The sequence below is a fragment of the Trematomus bernacchii genome, unplaced genomic scaffold, assembly GCF_902827165.1.
Source record: "Trematomus bernacchii unplaced genomic scaffold, fTreBer1.1, whole genome shotgun sequence".
Lineage (NCBI taxonomy): Eukaryota > Metazoa > Chordata > Actinopteri > Perciformes > Nototheniidae > Trematomus > Trematomus bernacchii.
This window is the reverse complement of record NW_022987720.1, coordinates 741,361-767,348: the sequence shown is the minus strand read 5'-3', so window position 1 is coordinate 767,348 and position 25,988 is coordinate 741,361. Positions and strand designations below refer to the sequence as shown.

At 40.2% G+C, this 25,988-nt stretch overlaps 1 protein-coding gene across 2 annotated transcripts in view; it reads left to right on the top strand.

Moving 5' to 3' along the window:
- LOC117492559 (estrogen-related receptor gamma-like) overlaps positions 1-17,892 on the top strand; it is a 28,431-nt gene extending 10,539 nt beyond the window's left edge. For both annotated transcript variants that reach the window (XM_034142866.1, XM_034142865.1), the window contains exons 2-8: positions 1,715-1,966; positions 2,063-2,220; positions 3,616-3,732; positions 9,660-9,770; positions 10,542-10,724; positions 15,560-15,829; positions 16,095-17,892. In XM_034142866.1, the coding sequence (XP_033998757.1) occupies positions 1,728-1,966; positions 2,063-2,220; positions 3,616-3,732; positions 9,660-9,770; positions 10,542-10,724; positions 15,560-15,829; positions 16,095-16,339 (1,323 nt within the window). In that variant the 5' untranslated portion in view covers positions 1,715-1,727 and the 3' untranslated portion in view covers positions 16,340-17,892. The remainder of the gene's footprint in view (positions 1-1,714; positions 1,967-2,062; positions 2,221-3,615; positions 3,733-9,659; positions 9,771-10,541; positions 10,725-15,559; positions 15,830-16,094) is intronic.
- Positions 17,893-25,988: the final 8,096 nt, after the last annotated feature.

The window sequence follows — 25,988 nt, the reverse complement described above, 5'->3', positions numbered from 1 at the left end:
TTAGCTCCTTTGGTGTTTTCACTTGTTGTCAGTGTGTCTCTTGTGGGTTTGTAGAGGGGTCAATAGCGCGTGCCCATGGTTTACTCTGGAGGTGGTTAATCGCAGCCAGTCTTTTTGCCTAGCAAATGACTTGCGGCCGAGCGAACACTGATTTACATGGCAGGAAACAGACTGAGATGGTCTTCCACCTCATCGGGCCCAGATTAGAGTGAGAGGGATGTACAGCTGTGTGTGTGGTTTTCTCTGCATGTGGAAGTGTGTGAGACGGCATTGGTCTTTTTAAAAGTTGGCCTGGCGACAAACAGTTGCATACCAGTAACGTGTCAGGGTGTTTATGAAGACACTTGCTTTAACATGTGACTGTGTGTATGTGTGAGTGTGTGCATGGAGCTTTAACATGTTCCTGATCACATGAATCTGAAGTGTGTGTAGAGAAGTGGGAGCCCGTCTATGATTTTTATTTTTACATGCACACGCGAACGCCTGACGCCACAATGTGTGTGTGTGTGTATTCAGTGTGTGTGTGGGAGCGCAGTTCACATGCCTGTGAGCCTATTGTACACCTCAGCTGGTTTCAGATGCTTTTTTCTCCTCGTCGTGGTGACAGAGAGTCTGTTGTGGTCACATCTCGATCCAATAATAAAGCCATGATACACACTTTAACATGCAGGCATAGTTCTTCTAAAAATAGTATTTGTTTTAGAATGCTAGGTCTCTAAAGGCATGTATATTTTTGTCATTAGAAAAATAATCAGATATATATGAATTGAAAAAGCACAGTATGATGTATTTTAATTTGTATTAATTTGGGGGTTGCCTGTCCATGCTCAACACCCCATAAAATGGACTTACACTTGGACTTCTATCTTAGTTATATAATTTCAAAGCATGTGTTCATTTCTCGTTCAATGGATTATTTTTAATGTTGACCTTTAGAGTGATTAGTAACTGAGAGACACTATGAGAGAGAAAGATAAAATAATAAAGCAAAGAAGTTGGCCGCATTTGGATGGTTATGATGATGAAGCGGATGATTTCTGGTTTGGCTATTTCCCTACGTTTACTTAAGCAACCTCCCTCTTTGAAAACAAAGCAGTGTAATGGACAGCAGCTTTGCATGTGTGGGGAATCACAAACGGCTGGCTTAGATAGGGGCTGAGATGGATGGACGCATGAATGAAGGGGCGTGGAGATGGAGAGGTAGAGATTGTAAAAGCATCTGGGAAAAAAAAGGTGTAATTTTGTAGCTTTTTAGTTTGTTTGGGGTTTCAAAATACATCAATCCATAGATTAATAGTGATGTTTTTTTAAAAGTGATGATTTTTTTATTGTCTGTCTTAATGATGCCTGACTTTATAATAGCCAGTTATTAATATTTATAACAATACAAAGGTGAATCATGATATAAGGGTGACTTGAGAGAGAACTGGAAGGGTACTCAGAGAGCGCAACCAGCTAGGCTAAATGCTAACAAATGTAAAGATTGATGGATGTGTAAGCCCTGTGAATCAGATCTTTTCTAAAATGTTATGGGTTCTTCCTTGACTTATGCTTTACCCTTTCACCAAATTTCATGAACACCAGGTCAGTAGTTTTTCCGTAATCCTACCGAAAACCAAACTGAGACATACCTTCTCTGGTGATGCATATATGATCATTTATACCATAATTTAACAATTCTCCAATTGTTCCTTCTCTGCCCTCCTCTTTCCAGACATTTTGGCAGGATGTCAGTGAGGGGCTTGGACCCCATCTGTCCCCCCACTATAAAGCGTGAGCCCTCCAGCCCCAGCCCCAGCTCTCAGGGCGACGTCAGCCCGCCCCAGCCCAGTCCTGGAAGCACTTCCTCGGACACAAACTCCAGCTACGGAGCCCTGATCAAAGGCCACAACCTCATCAGTGGGCTGGACTCACCAAGCCTCTATGGTCACACAGCAGGGTTGGCCAACAATGGAGGAGCAAACAGGTTGGTGTCTGCTTTAAACTGTCCTTTCTCGTTTGAATAGAGGTACTATGAATATTACACACTTGACCCCTTCACTTCCTCTCCACCTCTATCCAGGAGGTTTGTTCAAGAGGAAACCCAAGTGAAGTGTGAATTCATGCTGGGCTCGGTGGCCAAGCGTGTGTGTCTGGTGTGCGGTGACGTTGCCTCGGGCTACCACTATGGTGTGGCCTCCTGTGAAGCCTGCAAGGCCTTTTTCAAGAGGACCATCCAGGGTAAGAGAGAGAAAATACAACAAATACATTATTTTAAGATGCATGTTTTTAACGCTTGTTTATATAAATTTCCCATTGGCTAAAAATATACTACCAACAACTACTTGATTGTCTTTTCTACTCTTCTAACGAAAGACTGAATAATAACAGGTATCTAAAAACAAAGTAACCACCGTAGTATTTTGCACTTTTTACCAACCTTGCTTTCTGGCATGTCCATGACGTCGAAAGGGACAACAGAAAGAAAGAAGAAGGAAAAAACAGAAAGCCATACTTGTCTCCTGGCAAGGTGAAGTTTATTGGCTATTTTTAGCAGGTTTCACTGTGTTTAATACACCCGCATATACGTGCTAATTTTAGTGGAAAAAGGATATTAGTTACAGAGTTTATTGTGTATTGCTTATAATGTCTTCCTGCATCATGATGAACTTGTTTTACTAGCAACATGGTGCAGATGCACTCATTTGTTTTGGGATAAACAAACCTCATCAGTTAGCTCACAGCTTCCGCCCCCTGCCTTTAACTGCAGAGAGGCTTTAAATAAAGACCTGTTTGCAAACAGCCAATGTGTGGTTAAACTTCCAGTGCATCATGTATATAGTCAACATGTTTGAGTTTAGGCTTTGCAGCTTGAGATAACATATGGGGTTGAATGTGCGCGCATCCTGAAAGCCATTAGTGGTAGCGGCATGCAGTGTGGGTTTATTAAAAGGAGTGTCCTGTGATCTGCGGGCTCGCAGCCCAGGTCGAGGACTCGGCAGACTGCGATGTGTTTAGGCCTAGAAGTTGGCTACTGTAAATGAGTTCATAGGGCAAACCGGATGAACGGCTGTCGGATCAACTGGTGATGTCTGGCTCATCAGATACTTCCTGTTTCTGATCGAGGGTGGCAGCTGAGAGCGCCTGCAACTGGCTAAAAGCCATCAGGCTTAACCCACACTTTTGGCTGCCATTTCTGTTACTCTTAATTAGTTGTTGGGACCATGTGTTTTTGTATGTGATTGAGATTGAAAGTCAACATTTTGAACGATGTGCTTTTAAAAGTGTTTTAGAAACCACAAGACTTAATGTTTTTCTCAATAATTTGAAGATGCACTAGTTTCCCACCCAGCCTGTGAAACAGTTGTATGTCCTCCTCAGCTTGGCAGGAATTTGTTCAAGTCTGACAGTTTGACTGACTCCCCTAACGTTATAAAAGTACAACAATAAATAGCTGCAGGACTCCTTTAAAATCTCCTGCGGTGACACATTTTCAGCTTTTGAAAAGAGGATTGTGAATCTCATTATGAGAATATTGTCAGAACTTAATCAACAACTATGATTCATTATTACTCCAATGCAATTTCCAAAAAAGTATATATTTTGTATTTATCTATCTCTCTTCTTCTCCTCCAGGTAACATTGAATACAGCTGCCCAGCGTCCAATGAATGTGAAATCACCAAGAGAAGAAGGAAATCCTGCCAGGCCTGTCGATTCGTGAAATGTCTGTCTGTGGGCATGTTGAGAGAAGGTCAGCTATACACAAAACATCTCTTTCACACAACAAAACATTGTTTGAGTTGCTTTTTTTGGGAGTGATTGGTTGGTAGTCTTGGCAGAAGTTCAAACATCATCCGTTGGAAAGCTAAGACAGAGAAATCGCACCTAAAGATTGAAGGCTAACACTGCTATTTCTATTATGTGAATTCCTGAAAACAATACCCCATAATACCAGCTGAGATTCTCTTAATGTCTCACCTGACAAACCAGCGACGCCATGTACTGTAGTTCTGAAGACTGCAGTGAAACCTAAACCGTCTGACAGTTAAACTTCAGGCCCTTAGTGCCAGCTGTGATGTGTGTAGGACTGTGTATGTGTAGTAAACACAGGACTGAACAATGCATAGCCGTGTCTCTGAGAGGGCTGCTAACTGTTCAATTGTGTCAGTCTTTGCTTCACCAGTACTCGTCCAAAATAGCTCCTGGAAATCTGCCAGTATGTGTGCAACACTGCTGCAGCTAAGATAATGGAGAGAGTTGTTGCTAGGACTCCTGCGACAAAACTTTGGAAAATTACAATTGTAGGGACTTCTAAAAGAAAGAGACAAATCAAGATAAAAAAAAAAAAAATAAGTAGGGGAAGTAAAGAGTGTATGAATAGTAACTAACCCAGCCTATGACTTTGTGCTTTCTAATTTAAAAAAATAATTTGAAAACTTAAATAAAGTTGTATAGACATAAAATAAATCAAACTTCAACAGGCTCTCACAATCCCACATCTTTAGTGCAGATACTTTTTATGGTGCAAAACTTCCTTACATATTCCTTAACATATATTAAAAGTATGGAAATATGCAACCCAGTCTCACGGCATTTCGTTTAATAGTCACGAAATAAATGTAATCTATTGATTCGTGTTCACCAACACGATTGTATTTCTATAGGTAGTGTGTTTCGTGCCTGCACCACGTCTTTTTGTCCGGTCGGGTCTTGGAAGACCAGAAGCTTTGTGGTTCATAAAAACATTTTCTTACTCAATATCAAATCACGATTATTGTTTTTATTTTAAATTGTATAATGTTTGACTTTTTTTGCCGTCCACGAGGAAAATAAATGGGGCTCAGAGCCTCAGAATACTGAAATCTGTATTTTTTAAATCTTTTTTTCCTTCTAATCTGTTATTATTTGGTGCAGGCACGAAACATACTATAGAAATACATTGCTTCTAAAATCGTTCTGTGTCAGAATACTGAAATCTGTATTTTTTTAAATCTTTTTTCCCTTCTAATTTGTTATTATTTACATTGCTTTTAAAATCGTTCTGTGTGACACGAAAAAAAATGGGGACATCGTGTTGGTGAACACAAATCAATAGATGAATTTTGTGACTATAACACGAAATGCCGTGAGACTGGGTTGAAATATGGTGGTGACATACGTACTACACAGAGAATCTGTGACAGTGGTCAGGTGCTCCTTTAGTCTTACAGTGCGCCAGTCTGATGACATAGTGTCCAGATTTAGAAGTGACTCAAAAAGGAAAACATTAGCGACCTCCTACTGTACCGGATACTGCTGCATGCAGTGTCGGGCCAATAGATGATAAAAAGAGTGGAGAGCAGATAAAACATACGTGTTTGACTCTTTGTCCGTGGTGGGTACAGTTTTAGGATAGAAGAATAGTAACTAAAGCATTTAAGTGTACACCATTTAATTAATTGAAGAGTTATTGAAGAGGGGGAAAAATGCTTAGGCCTACTAACCAGATGCTAACAATCTCTTAGCAGCTTGTTAGCTCGTTTGCTAACGTGACAATACGTTTACACAATTTATTAAAAAAGATTAAATGTACACCCCAAACTCTTCACCCCAATTCTTATTTTGTGAAGAAATGTATATAGAAAAGGTTACATAAATTAAAGTGGGTGGCACAATAAGCTACATTAGCTTCCTCCATTTTGGAAATGTGGCTCTCTGTTCTCTCGAACGTCAGCGCTGTAAAGACGGCTTGCCTAAAAAGTTAAACCTAAAATACGGATTTCAAAATGTGACCATATCAGATGGTGGTGTGTCAAGGCATTTATAAAAAGCTACATGTTAGCCACACATATCTTGAAGATAAAATGAAGTCAAATGTATCATTAGCCAATACGTTTCTGTTGTTTACATTTTGTATGAGCTAGCACATATGGTAGTGCGTAATATTCCATAGCAGTATTATTAGAAGTTTAATGTTATCATAACTTATAGAAACGTTGTCTAAAACTGTGAAAATAAGATCCAAGGTATTATTGACTTGAATGATTCTTTAACCCCAACTCATCTTAAAACACATAACAGCATCTGTTTATTGCTGTTGTGTGTCTCTGTATGTTTAACTTATAGATAAACAGATTCATGGCATCTTTACATGCGTATCAGTTTGTGTATATGAGTTTGTTTATCACATGTCAGCCTGCACTCACATTTAAAGGCACACCTCTATGTTTGTGAGTGAGTGTGTGTCTGCCATTTTTCTAAATTAGCTGGTTTTAATAGGGTAAGGGCATCAACAGCATCCCATTCTGCCTCTCAACCCCCTTCTCCTCTTGCCACCCCCTTTTGCTTTCCCTTCCCCCTCGTAAATTCCTCCAGATGCCTTGTGGGATTCCTGGACCTCCGTGAAATGCGAACTGCCCCTCGTAACTCCGATCGTAAGCGCCCTCATAACGCGCTTCATCGTGTCTCGTAATGCCCCTCTTCCCCGAGAGGCCGCAGTAAAGGCTGAGACAGAGGAGCTGTGAGGTTTAATGGGGAGAGTCAGGGCCGTATTAAATACACGGCTAAAAGACATATAGACCTGGGGCAGGATTTGATTAAGCCCTGTTTAGTGTTCAATACTACAGTTGCTGTCACTTCTAAGGGCAGTTAAACATGTTGGCAAAATGTGTGGAATATTTTAAAAATACAGTTCATCATACAGATGTAATTGCTCCTATAAGATATTGCAAGTGGTGCTGCAATACCTCTAAGGTACCTTCTTTGTTTTTCCTTAACCGTGTCATCCCACTTCCTGCTGCCGGAATTTATTTGGTCCAAGGTGTGTTAATCATCCCATGTTAATCTGTATTCTGAGAAACGGTTTATGCTGGCTTTTTGCCGCCAACTTTCTAAATCCTTTTCATTTGAGAAGCAGTGTGCAGGGAATTTAACGCGACAGTGGTTTTGTGTACAGTTGTCGCAATATCATAAAGCGTGGGATTGTTTATACTGAACACATGCTGGTAGTGGCATTAGTGATGGAGGCTGATAGATCAGTCCGGATCAGCGGCTTTGTGTCAGTGTTCCTCATCCTGCTGCTCTGTGACAGTTTTCAAAATCTGTAAAGATTCCCATGTGAAGTTCCAGACACTCTCAAAAGAGGGCTGAGTGATGAGAGCAGGGAAAAATAGATCAATGTCTGAGTACTCAGTGTTTATTGAACTCTAGTGGGCTGTACAGAAGAACAGGGAGGAGATGAATGTGTGCCTGTTATCCACCAAAGCTATTCTAGGCCTTTTGGTTGTCAGCACATTCCACAGTGAAGAGTTACACTTAACTCTGATGTGTGCGTTTGAATAACTGTCAAATCTAAGCACAAACATGCACACAAACGTACCCGTATAAAACTAACTTTTCTGACATATCGAATGACCAACGTTGTTTGATTCAATCCATTGTTCGCCGACAGTTGGTATTAAATCAGATGCACAAGTAAGCACCCTCATCCCTTATCTCACACCTCAGAGTGGCACCTGCCAAGGGACCAGGGTAATCCACACTTACTATTTGCCCCGGATTACATCATCGGAGGAGGAGGAGGATCAGGGGGGAATGAGTTCACACACCAATCCCTTCTTTAATTCCCCACACATCTTGAGTAGGATTTCTTACATTTGACACATTATTAGAATAAAAGCAATCTATAATCCATACCTTATAACACATTCAAACACTGTTGAACCATAATTTGTGAAGGGAAGAATGTGATATACATTTTTTACAATTGAGCCACAATCAGAGGAGCTGAAAGACAAATCCCTTACTTGAAATATACAACATTTATTGAGATTAGAAAATATATACATTACTGTAAAAAACATTTTTAAGGAGGTGTGTTTGTGGAGATTTTGCAAGCTTCCATTTGTCACCTTTACTGAAACATATAACAAATATGTCATAGTATGTGTGGTGGAAGAGCATGTTAGTTTACAGCAAAGGTCATGAATCAATTTCTCAAACCTTTGCTTCGTTATGAGAGGCCCTTGCTTTCCGTCATACCTCAGTTCACGGTACATTAAATAATAAACCTGAAATTCTATACAAATTGTTGTTAAGGTAATGGCTTGACTATAAAATGACACAAAATGGCTTTTCAAACCAATGATGCAAAAATATGAGAACATTGTTCAACCCAACGGCACATTTCACCTACCTGATTTAAAGGTTATTTAATGTGGATGTTAAAGGTGGGGTAGGTAATTTTGGAGAAACCAGCTAGAGTGCGCTAGAATTTGAAAATACACAGCCGGAAAAAATCTGCCACTTCCTTACAGAGCCCCTCCTCCAACACACACGAACGCGCACATGACCAATGACACAGATGGAAGGCTGACAGGCAGGTAGGCCATCCAGTTATTTTAGCCGGGCCGGCTAAAATGATTGGTCGTGCTTTTTACAGTACTACGGCTTCCACAGATGACATTTTTTTATGGATTTTTTGTCAAAGCACTTAAGATATTCATTGCTATCGGGATGTTAAGAGCATTCCATGGAATATAACAAAAAGTGTATCTCGAGCCGGTTTCTCAAACTTACCTACCCCACCTTTAATGCATGCTCTCCATAAATATCTGCATAAGTAAGAATAAGTCCAGGAGGAAGCAGGCTCAAAGGGATGAAGTGTCACAGTGAGGTGTCAAGTGGGCAAATAATACCCTCAGAGTGCCATTATAGATCTATCCAGGGTCACTATGGCCTCTGTGTGGACTAGTAACCCAACACCATTACTGAAGGCTCCCTGAGTCACGTTCACTCACTGGACACATTTTGTTTAGAGATACACCTGGTCAATGTTATTCTCAGTTACCCCCCGTGCACACACACTCGGTCACACACTCTTAAATCCCCATCTCTGTGGTGACAAGTCTACCATAATGCTCGTTAAGGTAAGCAGTTGTCATCAGCGGCTCTGAAGTTGTCTGGTGTTGTGTTACAGGATGTGTGCTGCTGTGCCAGCATAAGACATGTTGCGTCCATGTCTCCTTGAGATCTTTGGGACATGGGAGTGGATGATTGGTCGATGGTTGACCGTGTACAATAGCTTTTGATAACTGATTACGTGAATGAACGGTAACGCTCCTTTTAGCAACGATAACGAAATATAATGAATTTAAAAAAAAGCCATTCTGCTCACAATTACTAATAATATTAAACCTCTATTTCAACAAACTAACCCTGATTTTCTCTGTAATCACATCATCTAGATGCATTTGTATGCACCCGCAACAACGATATCAGTGTGCAAAGGCAACATTTATTCTTGTTGTCCCTCCTTTGGTCCTTCCAATTCACAGAGCAAATATTTTCAAATTCGGCACAAACCACATGTTTTAGGTCATTATTCAAGAATTAATATGCTAATTAGAACAATTTCACAAAATAATTCTAAATGGGTGAAGTGGAGACATTTTCAACAGACAAAGATGTAAACACGCAACCTGACTTGTTGGCGCACTGAGTCAGTAATTCTACCTAATCATTAAATAAAAAAACGAATATATATATATTTTTCAATAGTGTTTGAAATATTGAGTACATATCTATTCAGTCCATATGAGTGACTTTAATTAGTGATTTAAAGACAGCCAATTGTGAATATTGTAATTTGTGTATATATTGAATTGCCTCATGAATGTCCTGTTGTTTGTGTTTCTGAAGGTGTTCGTCTGGACCGGGTTCGAGGCGGCAGACAGAAATACAAAAGAAGAATAGATGCGGAGAACAGCCCGTATCTGCACCCACAGAATGCCTTACCTCAGAAAAGAACATGTAAGTGTAAGAAACAAAAGCTTGCATTAACATTATATTACCCATTAAGAAAGTGACTGTAGAAGATAATTGTTGAGTCGATGTTGATGGATTGCTTGATTTTAGATATTAGAGCCTCTGGTTTTATCCGTAATGGTGCAAGTACACATTTATGTGATGTGATGTTGTCTGTCGCAACACTAAATCATTTTTATAGCTTGTATTTGCTAATGAGTTGGCATCAATCAATGCCAACTTCAGTTTTATAAAGTGAGACGTGAGACTTTTTAATTGGCTGAAATGAACATTGTTGCCATGCTTTACATTCTGTCAGGAAATCTGGACCTTTTTCTCAACTTGTAACAACTACTAATTATTCAAATTTTCATTTACATCAGTTCATATTTTGGTCTACAAAATGTCAAAAAAAAGGGGAAAATGTCCGTCCTGAGGCAATCGCTTTATATTAGCTCATTTAACTGAGTAAAGCAGAACATTATCCACATTTGAGAGGCTAAAAATTACATTTTCTACAATTTTTGTTTCAAAGATTACCAGTTATAAAAGTAGATGTGTTTTCTGTCAATAGTTATCAATAAGTAGCCTAAATGTTGCAGCTCTAGAGGAAAGTAAAACAATCTTAATTTGAAAACTCATGGTTTTTACTGGAAAGAGGCAAAACAAAAGTGAATTGAAAAAACAATGTCTGTTCTTCGTGTAATCAATATATTGCATTTAATGATAAGTTGGTTATGATCACACAAATGTAACGTATGTTTCCATCTTTCTCAGTCACTGTTGGCGGTGTGGTGGAGAACAAGGTGGTGTCTCTGCTGCTGGTGGCCGAGCCAGAGGGCATCTTCGCCATGCCGGACCCCACGGTGCCCGAGAGCGACATCAAGGCTCTGACCACGCTGTGTGACCTGGCCGACAGAGAGCTGGTGGTGAACATCGGCTGGGCCAAACACATCCCAGGTACCATCAGTCAGGCCGGCAGTTGTTCGCTCACACACTCCACCGCAGACATTAGCTCACATTAAGTCTGTAATCAGATCAGAGGAGGAGATTGTTTTGACTTGTGGTTGCCAAGATGCCCAGAGGACAGAGGGCATGTTGGTGCGGCTGTGTGTTATCTGTCACTTATCCCCTGTGTGTGTGTGTGTGTGTGTGTGTGTGTGTGTGTGTGTGTGTGTGTGTGTGTGTGTGTGTGTGTGTGTGTGTGTGTGTGTGTGTGTGTGGGTGTGTGGGTGTGTGGGTGTGTGGGTGTGTGGGTGGGTGTGTTGGTGTGTGTGTGCCATGCCCTTGCTTACCAATGTGCGTCCCTAATAAATCAACGTGATGACCAGTGGCTACCTGGAAGTTTTAATTCATTTCCTGGGCAGCGGACGCCTATGAATTACGGAAATCCTCCTGACACTTGGACCAACACTTAGCTTCTCCTCTGATACAGGAACCGCAGTAGGAACATTTATTTACCCCCTTTGGATGAGATGATGGAAAGAAGAGGGTAAGTGCATTCTGATAGCTTAGTGGGATTAAAACTGGTATGCAGCTATGCTGGCGGTTGTAATCGTATTGCAGGTCTGCTTTTGAGACTTGGCTTTGAAAACCGTTACACACACACAAATGAAAAACAGCACCTGGATTTATTCAGAGGCACTTTTCACACTCTGGGAGTTGTGTTCTGGGCCACCCTGGGGTGTGAGCTGCTCTCAAATGACAAACTCATGTATTTTTCCATTGACGATTTAACATAGCAGAAGTTGGTGTCTTATTACTATTTAACCATTAGTGCACACCAAGAAATATTTAGTTTGCAACAATGTAAAACATAGAAAAACAAAACATTTCCATGTTTTTAAAAAGCTGGAAAAATATAATTTCTGTCTACTAACTATCATTGGATTTAAAATAGTGTTACTGTTTGAATGGATTGACAAATTAAGTGAAGAAGTCAAATGTTAATGGGTTCCAGTTTTTCCAATTTAAAGATTTGATTCTTTACTCAGATTTACTGATCATATATTTATCTATATTAAATACATGAGAGTTTTGAACTGTTGGCTGGACATTTAAAGACGACACCTTTTTGACTCTATACATTTAAAACAATTTTCTACCAGTTCACCTCAAAAACTTAGCAGATCCCAACGTTTTCAACAGCAATAGATTAAACAATAATACATTTTATACATTATTTCTTTAGCAGATACCAGTTTTTATATCTCTCATTTTACTATCTCCCACTTTCTCTTCTGTGTATTTGTTCCTCTAATCTACAATTTTCCTTAACTGAAGCCCTGACTGCTTTATCAGGTGTAGTTATACACACCCAAAACATCACCAGGGTAACACCTGGGTTTTTTGTTGATGTCCTACCTTTGATATGCTTACAAAACAAACAAAGCAGGTGTGTGTGTGTGTGTGTGTGTGTGTGTGTGTGTGTGTGTGTGTGTGTGTGTGTGTGTGTGTGTGTGTGTGTGTGTGTGTGTGTGTGTGTGTGTGTGTGTGTGTGTGTGTGTGTGTGTGTGTGTGTGTGTGTGTGTGTGTGTGTGTGTGTGTGTGTGTGTGTGTGTGTGTGTGTGTGTTCTTGTATCTCTGCTACATTTGTCCCTGCAAAAAGTGGACATGAAGCAACCATTTGAGCGTGTGTTGGTGTTTGGTGTCTCTCATCAGCATTTCCATTGTTCTGTTAGAAGATAAAGACGAGCATCAGCCCCCCCCCAAAACCTCCTTACCCCCCCCCACCCCCTCCTTCTCACCCCCCCCCCCCCCCCCCCCTAGGCTGTGTTGTCTGCCTCTTTTCTCCCGTTGTCGGCTCTTTATTGTCAGCGCACGAGACAGACTTGAGTCCAACTGATGGGTGTATTTGTAGCCCTCTGCCAGTGGAGGGTATTGCTGGGGGACCGCCCGCACACACAGCAGATTCCCACCTGAGGGGACAGAGAGACAGAAAGCCATGTATTCATCCAAACTGTCAAGCTAATTCTACTCCGAAATGTCACAAACAATGAAGCAAAAGGTGCATTTACGTCAGCCGAGATGAGGCACATAAAACAACCCAGTCTCACGGCATTTCGTGTTATAGTCACGAAATTAATCTATTGATTCGTGTTCACCAACACGATTTCCCCATTTTTTTCGTGTCACACAGAACGATTTTAAAAGCAACGTAAATAATAACAAATTGGAAAGAAAGAAGATTAAAAAAAAATACAGATTTTAGTATTCTGACGATTTTAGAAGCAATGTATTTATATTGGTAGTATGTTTCGTGTCTGCACCAAATAATAACAAATTATAAGGAAAAAAAGATTTAAAAAATACAGATTTCAGTATTCTGAGGCTCTGAGCCCCATTTATTTTCCTCGCGAACGGCAAAAAAAGTCCGACATTATACAATTTAAAATAAAAACAATAATCGTGGCTTGATAATGAGTAAGAAAATGTTTTTATGAACCACACTGGTGGTCTTCCAAGACCCGACCGGATAAAAAGACGTGATGCAGGCACGAAACATACTACCAATAGAAATACAATCGTGTTGGTGAACACGAATCAATAGATTACATGTATTTCGTGACTATTGCACGAAATGCCGTGAGACTGGGTTGCATAAAAAGGCTTCTTTATTTAGAAAAGAGCAGAGGGTTGTTAAAGACCTGATCAGGAGGCTGGCAGTTACTGTTAACTAGTGTCATGTAATTACAGAGAGCTAGATGAGACGAGATACCACTCTAATGCCTGTACAATAAATGTGAAACCGGAGCCGTCAGAAGGTTAGCCTAGCTTAGCATAAAGACTGGAAACAGGGGCAACAGCTTCTAAAAAGAAAATGTGCTGTTCTATGTTTGTTTTTATTTATTTAAAGTATGTCTTTGAGTTAGAGTTAGAGGCAAATTCTTTGATACTTACTGTTAGAGCTATGTTAACTGTTACAAGGATTTATGCTAAGCTAGGCTAAATGGCTGACGGTAGCTCAACCTAAAAGGAATCTTTCCTTTTTTAATTTAATAGACAAAGACAGAGAGAAAAACAGAAGGAGAGGGGTAGAGAGGCACATAAGACGTTGAGAAAGTGAACAATTATGTTAAAGAACATTTTGCGTAACTAGAGATGAGATCACGAGAAAGAAGACCAAAGGAAAAGAAGGGACAAAAGCATAATTTGAGGAACAGGTTTATGAGGTAAAAGACAGCTGGACAAAGAAAGAAAGGTAGATCAAAGAGACACCACACAGAGATATATTAAAAAAAAAGACTGCCCCCTCCTAGCAGCGTAATGGCCATGTCACATCAGCTCTGGATGAGTGGCAGGCCACACGGGCCCCATCGCTGGGAGAACCAGGGACCTGGGCAAAGTGGCCCAGCCATCTGAGTTCTTTGCCCAGGGGGAGGTGAGTGTGATGGGGCTACTGTCCTGGCTGCTCCCCCTCCTCTGTGTCCGCTCTTATCAGCGATATTGACGGTGATGTGCTCTGAAGTCTGAGGGCCAGACTGGCAGATGAGCTGGCTAAAGACCAACTGCCCTCTTTGCTTTTGGCCTTTTTGAGTCCGTGCTTCAAGTTGGCTGTCAAACGTGTGCGTGAAAGACGACTGCGGTGTGGCTGGGAGTGTGTTTCTGTTGAAATGATACAACCAACACTGGCTAGAGAAATATCCACAAATGTCATCTCCTTATTGGACTCAATGCCCTTTGCCTCGTCCCTTTAAAACACGCTCTTTTCTTTTTACTGAAGGTTAAACTTGTATTTGTCATTAAAATATATCAATATATTGTCTAAGATTTGATCACACAAGCCCCAACACACACACACACACACACACACACACACACACACACACACACACACACACACACACACACACACACACACACACACACACACACACACTCACACAGGTCTCCGTCCCTGATCGATGGTCCGGTGCCAGAATACTGATCCCTATCGACCAATGAAATTGTGCACAGACAGCGTTTCCAATCAATCAGGGAGCGATAGTGGGGAAACGGGCGCCACTCACGTCCCCGTGGTGATTGTAAAGAGCAGTGGATCCTGATAACAATCACCGATGGTGTCAAAAACACAAACGCCCCCCCCCGGCCTCCCCCTGCTCTGTAAAATCATCTGTTTAATTACAGTAAACGTGCGTGTGAGTGTGTGTATGCAGGTTTATGCGGGGGACGTGAGCAGGTTTAATCATGCTCCTGTGGGGTGTAATTGTCAATCAAGTTGGGTATGTCCCACAGAGTGTAATTAAATGTACCCCCTATTCACTCCCTCTGTCCTTTGTTATGCCCTTTGCAATATGGTCTTCTAATGCAGCAGTTGGTATGATCATTCATATTATTTTACCGAATACAATCTATTATTTAAGCTGCAAACAGTCAGACATAAATAGTTTAGGTAGATGCAGCAGGTTGAGGGAATTTGGATACAACACAAGAAATAGTTTAGCCAACATCTCTTAAGGATTACACCAGGGATTAAATCATTTCCATTATTAAATTGGGCGACTTGCGAGAGATAGAAGAATGTGTGCAGCAGAGGCTCAAATATCCTGACCTATAGTCCCTGTTATCTTCAAAAATATATTCTACAATAACCATAAGCAACTTAACCACATTTTCATTAGACCATAAATGATTATGTAATTGAAAATGCCTTTTAATAGTAGGATTTGGTCCTAATATGTGTAGTCCCATGCCCAGCAACAAACGTTGTTGGTACATAAACTGATCTTTATTTATAATATGCGTCCCTATGCGGAGTGTCCCTTTTAAAATCTCCCTTTCTCTTGTCTCTCCAGGCTTCCCCTCCCTGTCTCTGGCTGACCAGATGAGTCTGCTGCAGAGCGGCTGGATGGAGATTCTGATCCTTCGAGTGGTGTTTCGCTCGCTGGCCTTGGAGGACAAGCTGGTGTACGCCGAGGATTACATCATGGACGAGGAGCAGTCGAAGCTCGCGGGGCTGCTCGACCTCAACAACGCCATCCTGCAGCTGGTGAAGAAGTATAAAGCCATGGGGCTGGAGAAGGAGGAGTTTGTGGTCCTCAAAGCTATCGCACTCGCTAACTCAGGTAAGGTTACTTAGGTTAAGTTTGTCAATACAGAAATTAGGCCCATGTTTAGCCATTATAGCATTTTGCTTCCATGGATGGTTGGTTGGGCCTTCACATTTTGTGGACTATTGGATTGATTGTCATGAACCTATGTAAAGACATTCATGGTCCAAAGAGGATGAATCCTAAGAATCCAAAAGCTTGTTTTTACTAAAACTAAAAAGTAGATAACATTTAAATCCTTGACACACCTTAATTCCTGACTTCTCTCTTTTCCTTACAGACTCCATTCAGATTGAGGACTTGGAAGCAGTTCAGAGACTCCAGGACGTCCTTCACGGGGCCCTTCAGGACTACGAGGCCACCCACCGCCTGGAGGACCCTCGGCGGGCCGGCAAGCTAATCATGACCCTCCCTCTCCTCCGTCAGACGGCCGCTCGCGCTGTCCAGCACTTCTGCAGCATCAAACAGGACGGCCGTGTGCCCATGCACAAACTGTTCCTCGAACTGCTGGAGGCCAAGGCCTGACCCCAACTCAGACTGCCCCAAGCTGCTTCCTGACCCCCCGCAGTGGGTAACAGGAAGTGAAAGATAACGGGTAATGGTGGGGTTTGACACCATGTATTTGTCCATTTCAGCTTTGACTTAAAGTTTTGATTCTGCAATCGGCAGGAATTATGTTTTATAGGCAGGCAGACGAGACATTTTAGAGCAACATCCTTCCAACTCCCAATGAAAGTTTGAATGAATTGGTTTAATTGTCTTGACAACCAGGACATTTTCATTGTTGCTGTTTGTGCTGACCTGCTACGAAAAAGTCTAAAAGCGGACAGACAGCATTAGAGCAGAAGAAAGCGCGTTCTAGAGATATTTATATTAACATGCCAAACGTAGAGCTTCTTTTGTCAAAAGACCCATGATACTTGAAGATCCTGATGGATTATTTCATCCATCTTGAAGCCTGTTAATCTGCATTCTAGTGCATTTAGAGAGCCTTTTGATGATTTGATTTTGTCCTTTTGAAGAGTAAAGGTCAATGTGTCCTAAGAGGTAAGTCTTGCCAAAGAGTAAAGACTCGTACTATTAATACCAGCATTGGTCCACAATAATATAATGTGGCCTGTAAGACATTCACATAAACATGTATCCCTGCTGTGTTGTGTATCGCAAATTATCTAACCACTACATTCATATATAAACAATTAAAGGGAAGCTATAAAGTGGTCGGCATCTCTTATAACAATAAGCGGCGTCCTTATTTTAGTAGAAATGTTCAGGGAAAGAGTACTTAATGATACGTAATACAATTGTTCGACAGCAAAGTGTTATTTATTTAAAAGTGGCTCTGTTGGTTTGCTGTTTATTTTTATTTCCTAATGTGGCATTAACAAAGAGTAGATTAAAGACAGTGGATAATACTTTTTTAAAAAGATTTTTAAATGATATCATTGTAAGATAATTTTTTACTAGCTTCTCTGCTACAGCACTGATGTACCATATCATTTCTTCGAGGCAACATGATTATAATTAGAGAACGTACTTGAAGATCATAATGTCGTAGAGTTGATGTAAACACGTAGATTAAAATGTAACTATGTAAAATGGCTGCCACACTGTATAATCTGGATTAGGGAGGCATTTGATGTCCTTTCTACGGTAGAAGTCTATGTGTAGGATGAAATTTGTGCACTACTTTAGCCATAAGGTCTGGGGAAACTGGTGATGGCGCTCTGTTAATCTGTTAGTGTGTTTTGTGTGAAGAGTAGTTATATCTAAAACTTGTCTTTTTTCCGCACATGATAAATGAAGGGAATAAACTGGGTAGGAAACGCAGTAAAATGAATAAAGGTCTTGCTCCTTAAGGTACTGTGACGCTATAACGTGCATATTTTTGTGACAAGATGACGGCAGCAGTATGCCGGATTAAATGTATGTACTGTACGTTTCGCTGTATATACGTCATGTCTTATGCCAACAGAGATGTTTAAAGATGCAAATAAGCTTGGTTTGGATGAGCTGTGCCGTGCTATTTCATTCTCAGGTGGATTCTTGGGCAATAAACATGATCCCCTTAATGCAAAGCTCATGTCATAAGTGTCGTCTTATTCAATAAACAGAAGAAAGGCTCATTTATTAAGAGCTGGTAAGTGGGGGCAGTCTATTCTCACAGTCTGACAATGGACAGTCATTTCCAAGTCCGAACCGTAATGGCACATTTAGGCCATCATAGCCCAGTTGGATGGAGATTTATAATTAACAGCTATAATGTAATGAAGTCTAACAGTGGCTCCGAGGGGTACCGGTCATCTCAGGCCTGTTCAGTCTGATGAAGCAGAGGCAGTCCACTCATCGCTTCATCATACAATTATACAACCTCCCTCTCAGCATTTATTTAGAGTTATAGGTAAAAAGTAAGTCTTGGCCCGCTTTGCTTCAAATCCCCTTGTTTAGCCTTTATAATCAGTAGACATACACTTAATACATATAATTAGTAAGCAGATACAAGGATATTTTTTTGCTTAAAGGTCCCATATTGTAAAAAGTGAGCAGGAGTAGGTTTTATATGAATACTGTGTGAAAGTATTAAAGGTCCCCTATTATACTGTTTTCCATCAATATATTATAGGTCTCAGATATATACAAAACATGTCTCTGAAGTGTTTAGCTCAGAATACCAAACAGATCATGGATTGTAGCATCCCATAATCCCCTCTGTTTCAGCCCTGTTTCAAAAGTTCTGATTCTGTCTGTAGCTTTAAATGCATATGAGCTGCTGCTCATTTTCAGACAGGTTTTTATATAAATGGATCAGAACAATCAATCAATAATTATTTATATAGCCCAATATCACAAATGTTACATTTGTCTCAGTGGACTTCACAGTTTGTACAGAATATCAGTATGACAATACGACACCCTCTGTCCTTAGACCCTCACATTGTACAAGGAAAAACTTCCAGAGAAAAACCCACAGTTTAAAGGGGAACATGGGAGAAACCTCAGGGAGAGCAACAGAGGAGGGATCCCTCTCCCAGGACGGACAGACGTGCAATAGATGCCGTGTGTAAATCGAAGAGATAATACATTTCATAGCGTAGGTAGACCAAATGTTTGGAAATGCATGTGTCTGTAATAAGAAGATGAATCCACGAGGATGTCAACAATCCTGTGGGAGCCATCAGGGAAGTAGTATGATGAGAGTCAGGCAGGACCACAGTGACAGGTTCAGCCACGACTCGAAATCCAGGACTCAAATCCAGAACTCAGGATAGAGGATCCAGGACACAGGATCTAGGACTCAGGACTAAGGATCCAGGACTCAGGATCCAGGACTCAGGATGCAGGATCCAGGACACATGATTCAGGATCCAGGACACAGGACCGCAGCAACAGGATCAGCGACTCAGGATCCCGGCGTAGATAGACACCAAAAAAGAAATTTGGGGGAAGCTGGGTTATTCGGAACATGAGAGTACACAGGTACAGACAGACAGAAGGAAGAAGTAAGGTGTCCCCCGACAGTCTATAGCAGCTAAACTAACGTGTCTACGTACATTGACTCCCTTAGGATAGGTTGAGGGAAAGGGGTAGCAAGTAAGAAGTAAGGAACAGAGGTGGAGAGGCACAACGTGTCTACGTACATGCACTCCCTTAGGATAGGTTGAGGGAAAAGGGTAGCAAGTAAGAAGTAAGGAACAGAGGTGGAGAGGCACAACGTGTCTACGTACATGCACTCCCTTAGGATAGGTTGAGGGAAAGGGGTAGCAAGTAAGAAGTAAGGAACAGAGGTGGAGAGGCACAACGTGTCTACGTACATGCACTCCCTTAGGATAGGGTGAGGGAAAAGATTAGGAACTAAGATGTATGCGCCACATCTATATCATGAGCGCATTGCTCCTAAAACGTTTTTTTGGCACTGACACCAATCAACAGTTGTGCGTCGACTCGGCAGGGATCAAGGCACGTATATGCCTCTCCCTGCTTCCACCGTCTACACACAACCAAATTACATACCATCAGTAAGGAAAAAGAGTAAGAACTAAGATGTATAGGTGACCTTTAAATTGCCAGTCCTACCTGGATACACTGACCAATCAGAGCAAGGCTTTTTAGGATAAAACACATAAAGAGACAGGGGCCAAAACTAAGCTTCTAGATTGAGGGTGAACACAGGTTTATTCAGACAGTATGAGAAAAAAATATGTTTTTTAACAAATAAAGCATTTCAACATGTTTTTATGAGAAAACCTAATTCAATTATCAACCCAAAAAATAGCTTGATATATCCCCTTTAATGTTCATGTTGTTACATACATGTAACATAGTGTCCATTAATATGATAAATGATAAATGTATGATGATTTTTATAAAATGACATACAAAGACAAATACAAGGGAACAAACTGCTATGGTTTATACACAGTGACAAATCAATGGCAGGTTTAGAACCGTTGGAATAAATATCTATCAAACAAATTAAGAAATATTGAGCTTGAAGGTAAATTCTGCACCTTACAAAAATAAAATCTTAACTCAATGTCCCCTTACTAGATTTCTTCCATTGCTTTCAGCAGTATCTTGCTTGTTTATATGCTGCTTGCTGCTAGATACAGTAGGTGTTTCAAATCAAGTGTTTCAAATTTCTCTTACAACCAGGTTTTACAGCAATCATTTTGAAAATGTAATTGTAAATTATTGAGATGATGAGCAGCACTCTGCTTTTGTTAGACCGGGGATTAAAGAAGAAGATATGTTGTGGGATTACATGCTTTTGGATTGAGTTTGCAGTCGATAAAGGAAATATCAACTGGAGAGAGGTGCAGCCTTTAGGGGCAATCAGTCACGATTGGTTCTGTAACATGAAGCCTGTGATCTTATTTGTACGTTTAAGAAGAGGAGAGGAGAGGAGACAATGAAGCATAAAGATGGATGATTGAAAGATAAACACAAATCCAAAGGGAACCCGTTCGTCCTTCATCTGTCAGCAGAAAACAATGTCTTTATTTTCCTGTGGTTAAAACTCACAGAGATGTTTGAGCCGTCAGTAAGTGAGTTAGTGATCTTGAGTGATATATTCCTGCATGTCCCTCTTCTTAAATGAGTTAGTGTGTGTCTAGTGGCCGTGTCGCCCAGACACCTCGTGATGGATGAGGCCCTGAGGATATGGGCTGTAAAAAAAGGCTGATTCTGGCACTCAAGGGTGAGATCATTTCCTCAATAAAAAAGCATTGTCCCGAATCATCATGGCAAGGTATGAATGCTGATTAGAGTATTAGACTTAGGGCAGCTTTTCTGTAAAAAATAAATCAAATGAGCAGTTAGTTAATGTGGGGGCCTCCGCTCATACCGAGTGCTGATGTCTGGACCTGGGGACCGATGGCTCAAAGATTAAAAAGAATGTTATATAATCACTTTGGAAACATTATGATGCAACAATATGCTCAAATTTGTTCTAAAGCAATGCTGGGTTTCACATATAATGCTTGTGTAATGGGCTACATTGTTTTAGGTCTAAGACAGGGGTGTCCAAAATGTTTTCCATATACAGAAAAACATACGAAGGGCTGGGCCCCTCACTAGAGGTATAATGTCTTAAGTTATAAGTTAGCAAAATCAATCAAATGTAGGTAAATTATTCTTCATACTTGAATCTGTTTTAAGAAACAGCTTTCCATAGGGTTTATTTATTTTATTACAAAAAGTGTTGGCATCTCATATCTTAAAACAGAAGCCTCAGATTGCTTATAATAAGGGGAAATAGGAAGGGTATATTTCAAGCTTACAATGTTAATAAGTTATTTGGCTATTTTTGATGAACTAAGATTTGTTAGAAAAAAATGTTTTCAACTTAAATTGACTGAATTTATTTGAAAAGTGGGCTTATTGAAACATTAATACTATACTGTGTAGTATATGTTCACATATATATTTAAGACAAGCACAAGTTTCATGTGTGGGCCTTATTCCACTATGATTTTGAATTTGATGAGGGCCAATTCAAAATGGACAACGGGCTGCAGTTGGACCCCGGGCCGTAGTTTGGACACCCCTGGTCTAAGACATTACAATAATCTGCTTCAATGTGGCCTTACCATTACATTTGATTACCAATTAGAATTCTTTATAATATGGCTGTCTTTTTTTTCTTTATATGAAAACGCAAATATGTATTCATTTCAAAAGTGTTGTACTTTATGCCTATAGAAGAATCAAATACCAGACTAGTTTTGGTGTCTCTGCTGCCATTGACTCATAATGGGACACACAGCAGCTGCTTAGCGCCATCATGTGGTTATTCACCTCATTGCATATAGAAATAGATAAAGAATAAAACACTAACACTATAAAAGTAGTTGTGTCTTACTCGTCCAGTATAATATTACACTGCTGCATCGATCTGTAGTCATAGGGTTACATAATATGGAAGCTATTAAGAGAAATTGAGACATATCAATAATAAAACTGCTGATTCATTCATAAAAAATATCCACATGTGTTTGTTTCTAACTGTGATATTGTGATTTAAAAGACCTACAATACTCCATGATTATATTCATTGACATATTAAGTATACAGAAAAGACAATAAAGAACAGAACAAACATAATAATAAACTAATAAATAAAAGTGCCACATAAAAATGGAAACAAGTTGAGTATTGTGCAGGGTAGAAAGAGCTGCTCAAGGTGAACATTGCTTATTCTGAAATGTTCCTTAAGTGATTGAGCACTGTATTTTCCCTCTAAAAAGATTAAGAAATGGATTCCATACTCTATTATAAGTCTGTTTGAGCCCCTAAATAAGTATATGTTTTCTGAAATGTAATAAAGTAGGTTATTCTTTCAGGTAATTTCTTTTATGCAACATGCTTTCATGAAATGTAATACCTACAGTGTTGTGTGACCTCACTGAGGAGTTCCTGCATTAATGTAAGACATCATTGACTCTGGGAATGTTAAGTGCTGTAACCTTCTTTTCAACATTAATCATATACTGTAAGAAGTAAACACAAGACCAATAGGGCATTTATTCCTATAAGAAATGACATAGAAACTGCATCAGAGGGGTGATATGGTTACGACCATTCTCCTCTGCAGGTAAACTGACACCTGACACCTGGCTGTTGCCATGGCGCTGCTGAAAAAAAAGCAAAGGTTGATGGGAGTTCTGGCTCGAGACTCTTTTTTCGAGTTCATATGTTTGAACCCTGTGCTCTCCAGGAAACACTCGCCTCAGGGAACAGGACATGGGGATGTTTGTCTAAAGTCTCTCCTGCCCTGTGTACGTTCAGCATGTGAAGGCATCGTGGTGTGAAATATTGATGGGCTGACAGGTGCGATCCTAAACGCAACACAGGTCTTTGCCCTTCAGATCGATGTGTCACACAGCGAGGGGCTGCCAGCACCCCTGCATCAGGCCGAACCACGGACCTCAGTACTGGTGAGTCTCTGTGTGGACACATTTATTTATTTCCCATCAGCCCCTCCAAACTCTTACCTGTTTTTCTCCTTCTGTTCATAAGAATTCCTACTGTCTTGTTGGATGCAGGAATAGTTGCATTGTTATATTCATTATGTTGACTTTAGGGTACAACTCTACATGTTCAAGACTTAAGAGGTGTGAAGGAGTTGATAAAAAGTGGCTGGAGTTAAGGAGTGTGTTGCAGGGTAAAAACTAGGCCATGAGATCAAGTATGTCTCTGGTTACAGTATTATCTCTTCTACAGCACATGTGATCGCCTTTCTATCTAACAGAGACTTGACTTGTGATGTATTCTTATCAAATGTGAACCCACGAGAAGTCTAAATACAAAACTTACAACCAGAATAAGAGACATTTAGAGGAGCAATGTATATGTTCTGCACCTTGGCAAGTTAAATATATTTAAAAAAACTGTGTATAAAAAATATATATATCTGAATTTAGCATCTAAAATGGTTTGACCAATTTGAAGCTAATGTAGCCTATTTGCAGGATTCGGGCTGTTCTACATTTGTTTGCTAATGGTTGATTGTTCATTTTGTAAGTAGCTTTGGATAAAAATGTCTATAGGACCCAGATACACCATTTATTTAAAATTATATGAAAATTGTCTTACAAATTTCATCTGGTTTTCTAAAATAGCGTCAGGTAATAATCCTTATTCTGTAGTCCAGAAAAAGGACGTAGCATTGTTGTTAAATATATGCTAAAACTCCCTAATAGTAATATAATTTACATACTTTATTCTGGGTGTCATAATGTCTATCAAGATCCAAAATGTGTTGTTCCCCTTCAGATTCATGGAGCCTCACTCCTCCTGCAGGGGGAGGTGGAGGTGAGCGGGCGGAGGGGGGGCAGGGAGGACAGCCTCTGATCCGAGAGCTGTGGTTCATCGTGGTGATGGCAGCCGTCGCCCTGCTGCTGCTCGCCATTGTGCTGGGGGTCACGCTCCATAAGGTAAGGGGCCGTTAAGATGGTGAAGGTGGGGCACAGTTATGTACTGTTTAATCTGTAATCATATTTTATAAATGCTTTATATCTTTTGTTTGTAAACTCTTAACCTGTAAAGTAACTAAAGCTGTATGGATGCACTTTGGTAAAGATACAAGTATAATATTTCCTCTGGAAGGAAGTGGAGTAGAAGAAAGTAGTTTAACATTTAATTACTCAAGTAAAGTCAGTGGTGGGAAGTATTTTCTCAAGTACTGTACTTAAGTACCATTTTGACATACTTGCACTTTTCTGGAGTATTTCCATTTTGTGTTACTTTGTACTCCTCTACAATTCAGAGGTAAATATTGTACTTTTTCCCACTAGATTTGTGTAGTACTTTTAGTTACTTTGCAGATATAGATTAGAAAGAATGATCAATAATAGAATCAACACTTCAATAGGACTTCTCTATAAATAAATAGCACTATATATAATAGGATTCACATGCTACCCTGCAGTAAATAAAGTAATTTAAATTAGTTCCATCTTTACCAGCTTGATAAACACTTTATTACATCAATAATTATAATCAAACAAATCATATATGATTGTGAAATGGGCCAATCTGTATAATGAGTACTTTTTTTTTTAGTATATTTTGATGCCAATACTTTTGGCATCAGCACTTTTACTTGAGTAACATTTAGTAAAAGTGCTACTTGTAAGAGTATTACTACACTCTGGTACTTCTACTTTTACTTACTGTAGGTACACAATCTGAGTACTTTTCCATCCTCTGGAAAAAGTGAACAAAAACTCAATATTGTACTTTAGTACAGTACTTGAGTAAATGTACTTGTTTTTTTTCTACCCTGAGTACAGGTCAGTATCTGTCTTTTCCCTGCAGGCCCTGAACAAGCCCCCCTTCACCAGAGAGAGACCCCCGCTGGTGTCCCTGCCCCTTCAGAAGAGGAGGAACCCCATAGCTGTTTATCCTGCCAGCAACTCTGTTTTTGTGAGGACACATTTATTTACTAATCCCTATTTACTATATAAAGAATAAACCTGTTTCATTTATTTATTTATGTATTGTACATTTGCTATCTTTTTATTCAGTTCGACACTGTGCCTGACACAGCAGGCTTCTCCAACAGTGTAACACTGAAAGGCTTCACCATGAAGTTAGAGGTAAAAATCATCACATATTAAAAAAATTGTACCCGGAAACGTGCATGGCAGTAACAGCCCTCTCTCTCCACTCTCAACAGGAAGTGCTGGAGGTTAAATGTGAGCCCATGGATGAGGAGGCACCTCAGGGTGAGCTGGGGATCCTCAGCGTGAACTCCCTGAGGCGCAGCGTCAGCCAGGTGATGGACGGGAAGTCCCTCACAGGGGACGACGACACGTGGGACCCAAACATATCCGGCCATGACAGTGGGATGGTGAGAGACCCCCAAACATTATTAAACTATGATATTATATCAGACAATGCTCCCACCACGGTCACATACAGAGTTAACTGTGTGCTGTTAATTCAGAGCATTTTCAAAACATGTTTTCCCAGCTGCACACTAATGCACCAAAAAGGGGGAAGTGTAGGGATTCTAGAAGTTAGAATTATACAGTAAATATAAATGCTAGTGTAAATCTCTGCCAGTTGTGTCTCTCTTTGTCAAGATGCAACCAAGTAAACAAAAACAGCATTTGTTCCTCTTGTTTCGTACACAACTGTATTTGATCCACAGATGCTCCGGTTCAAATGA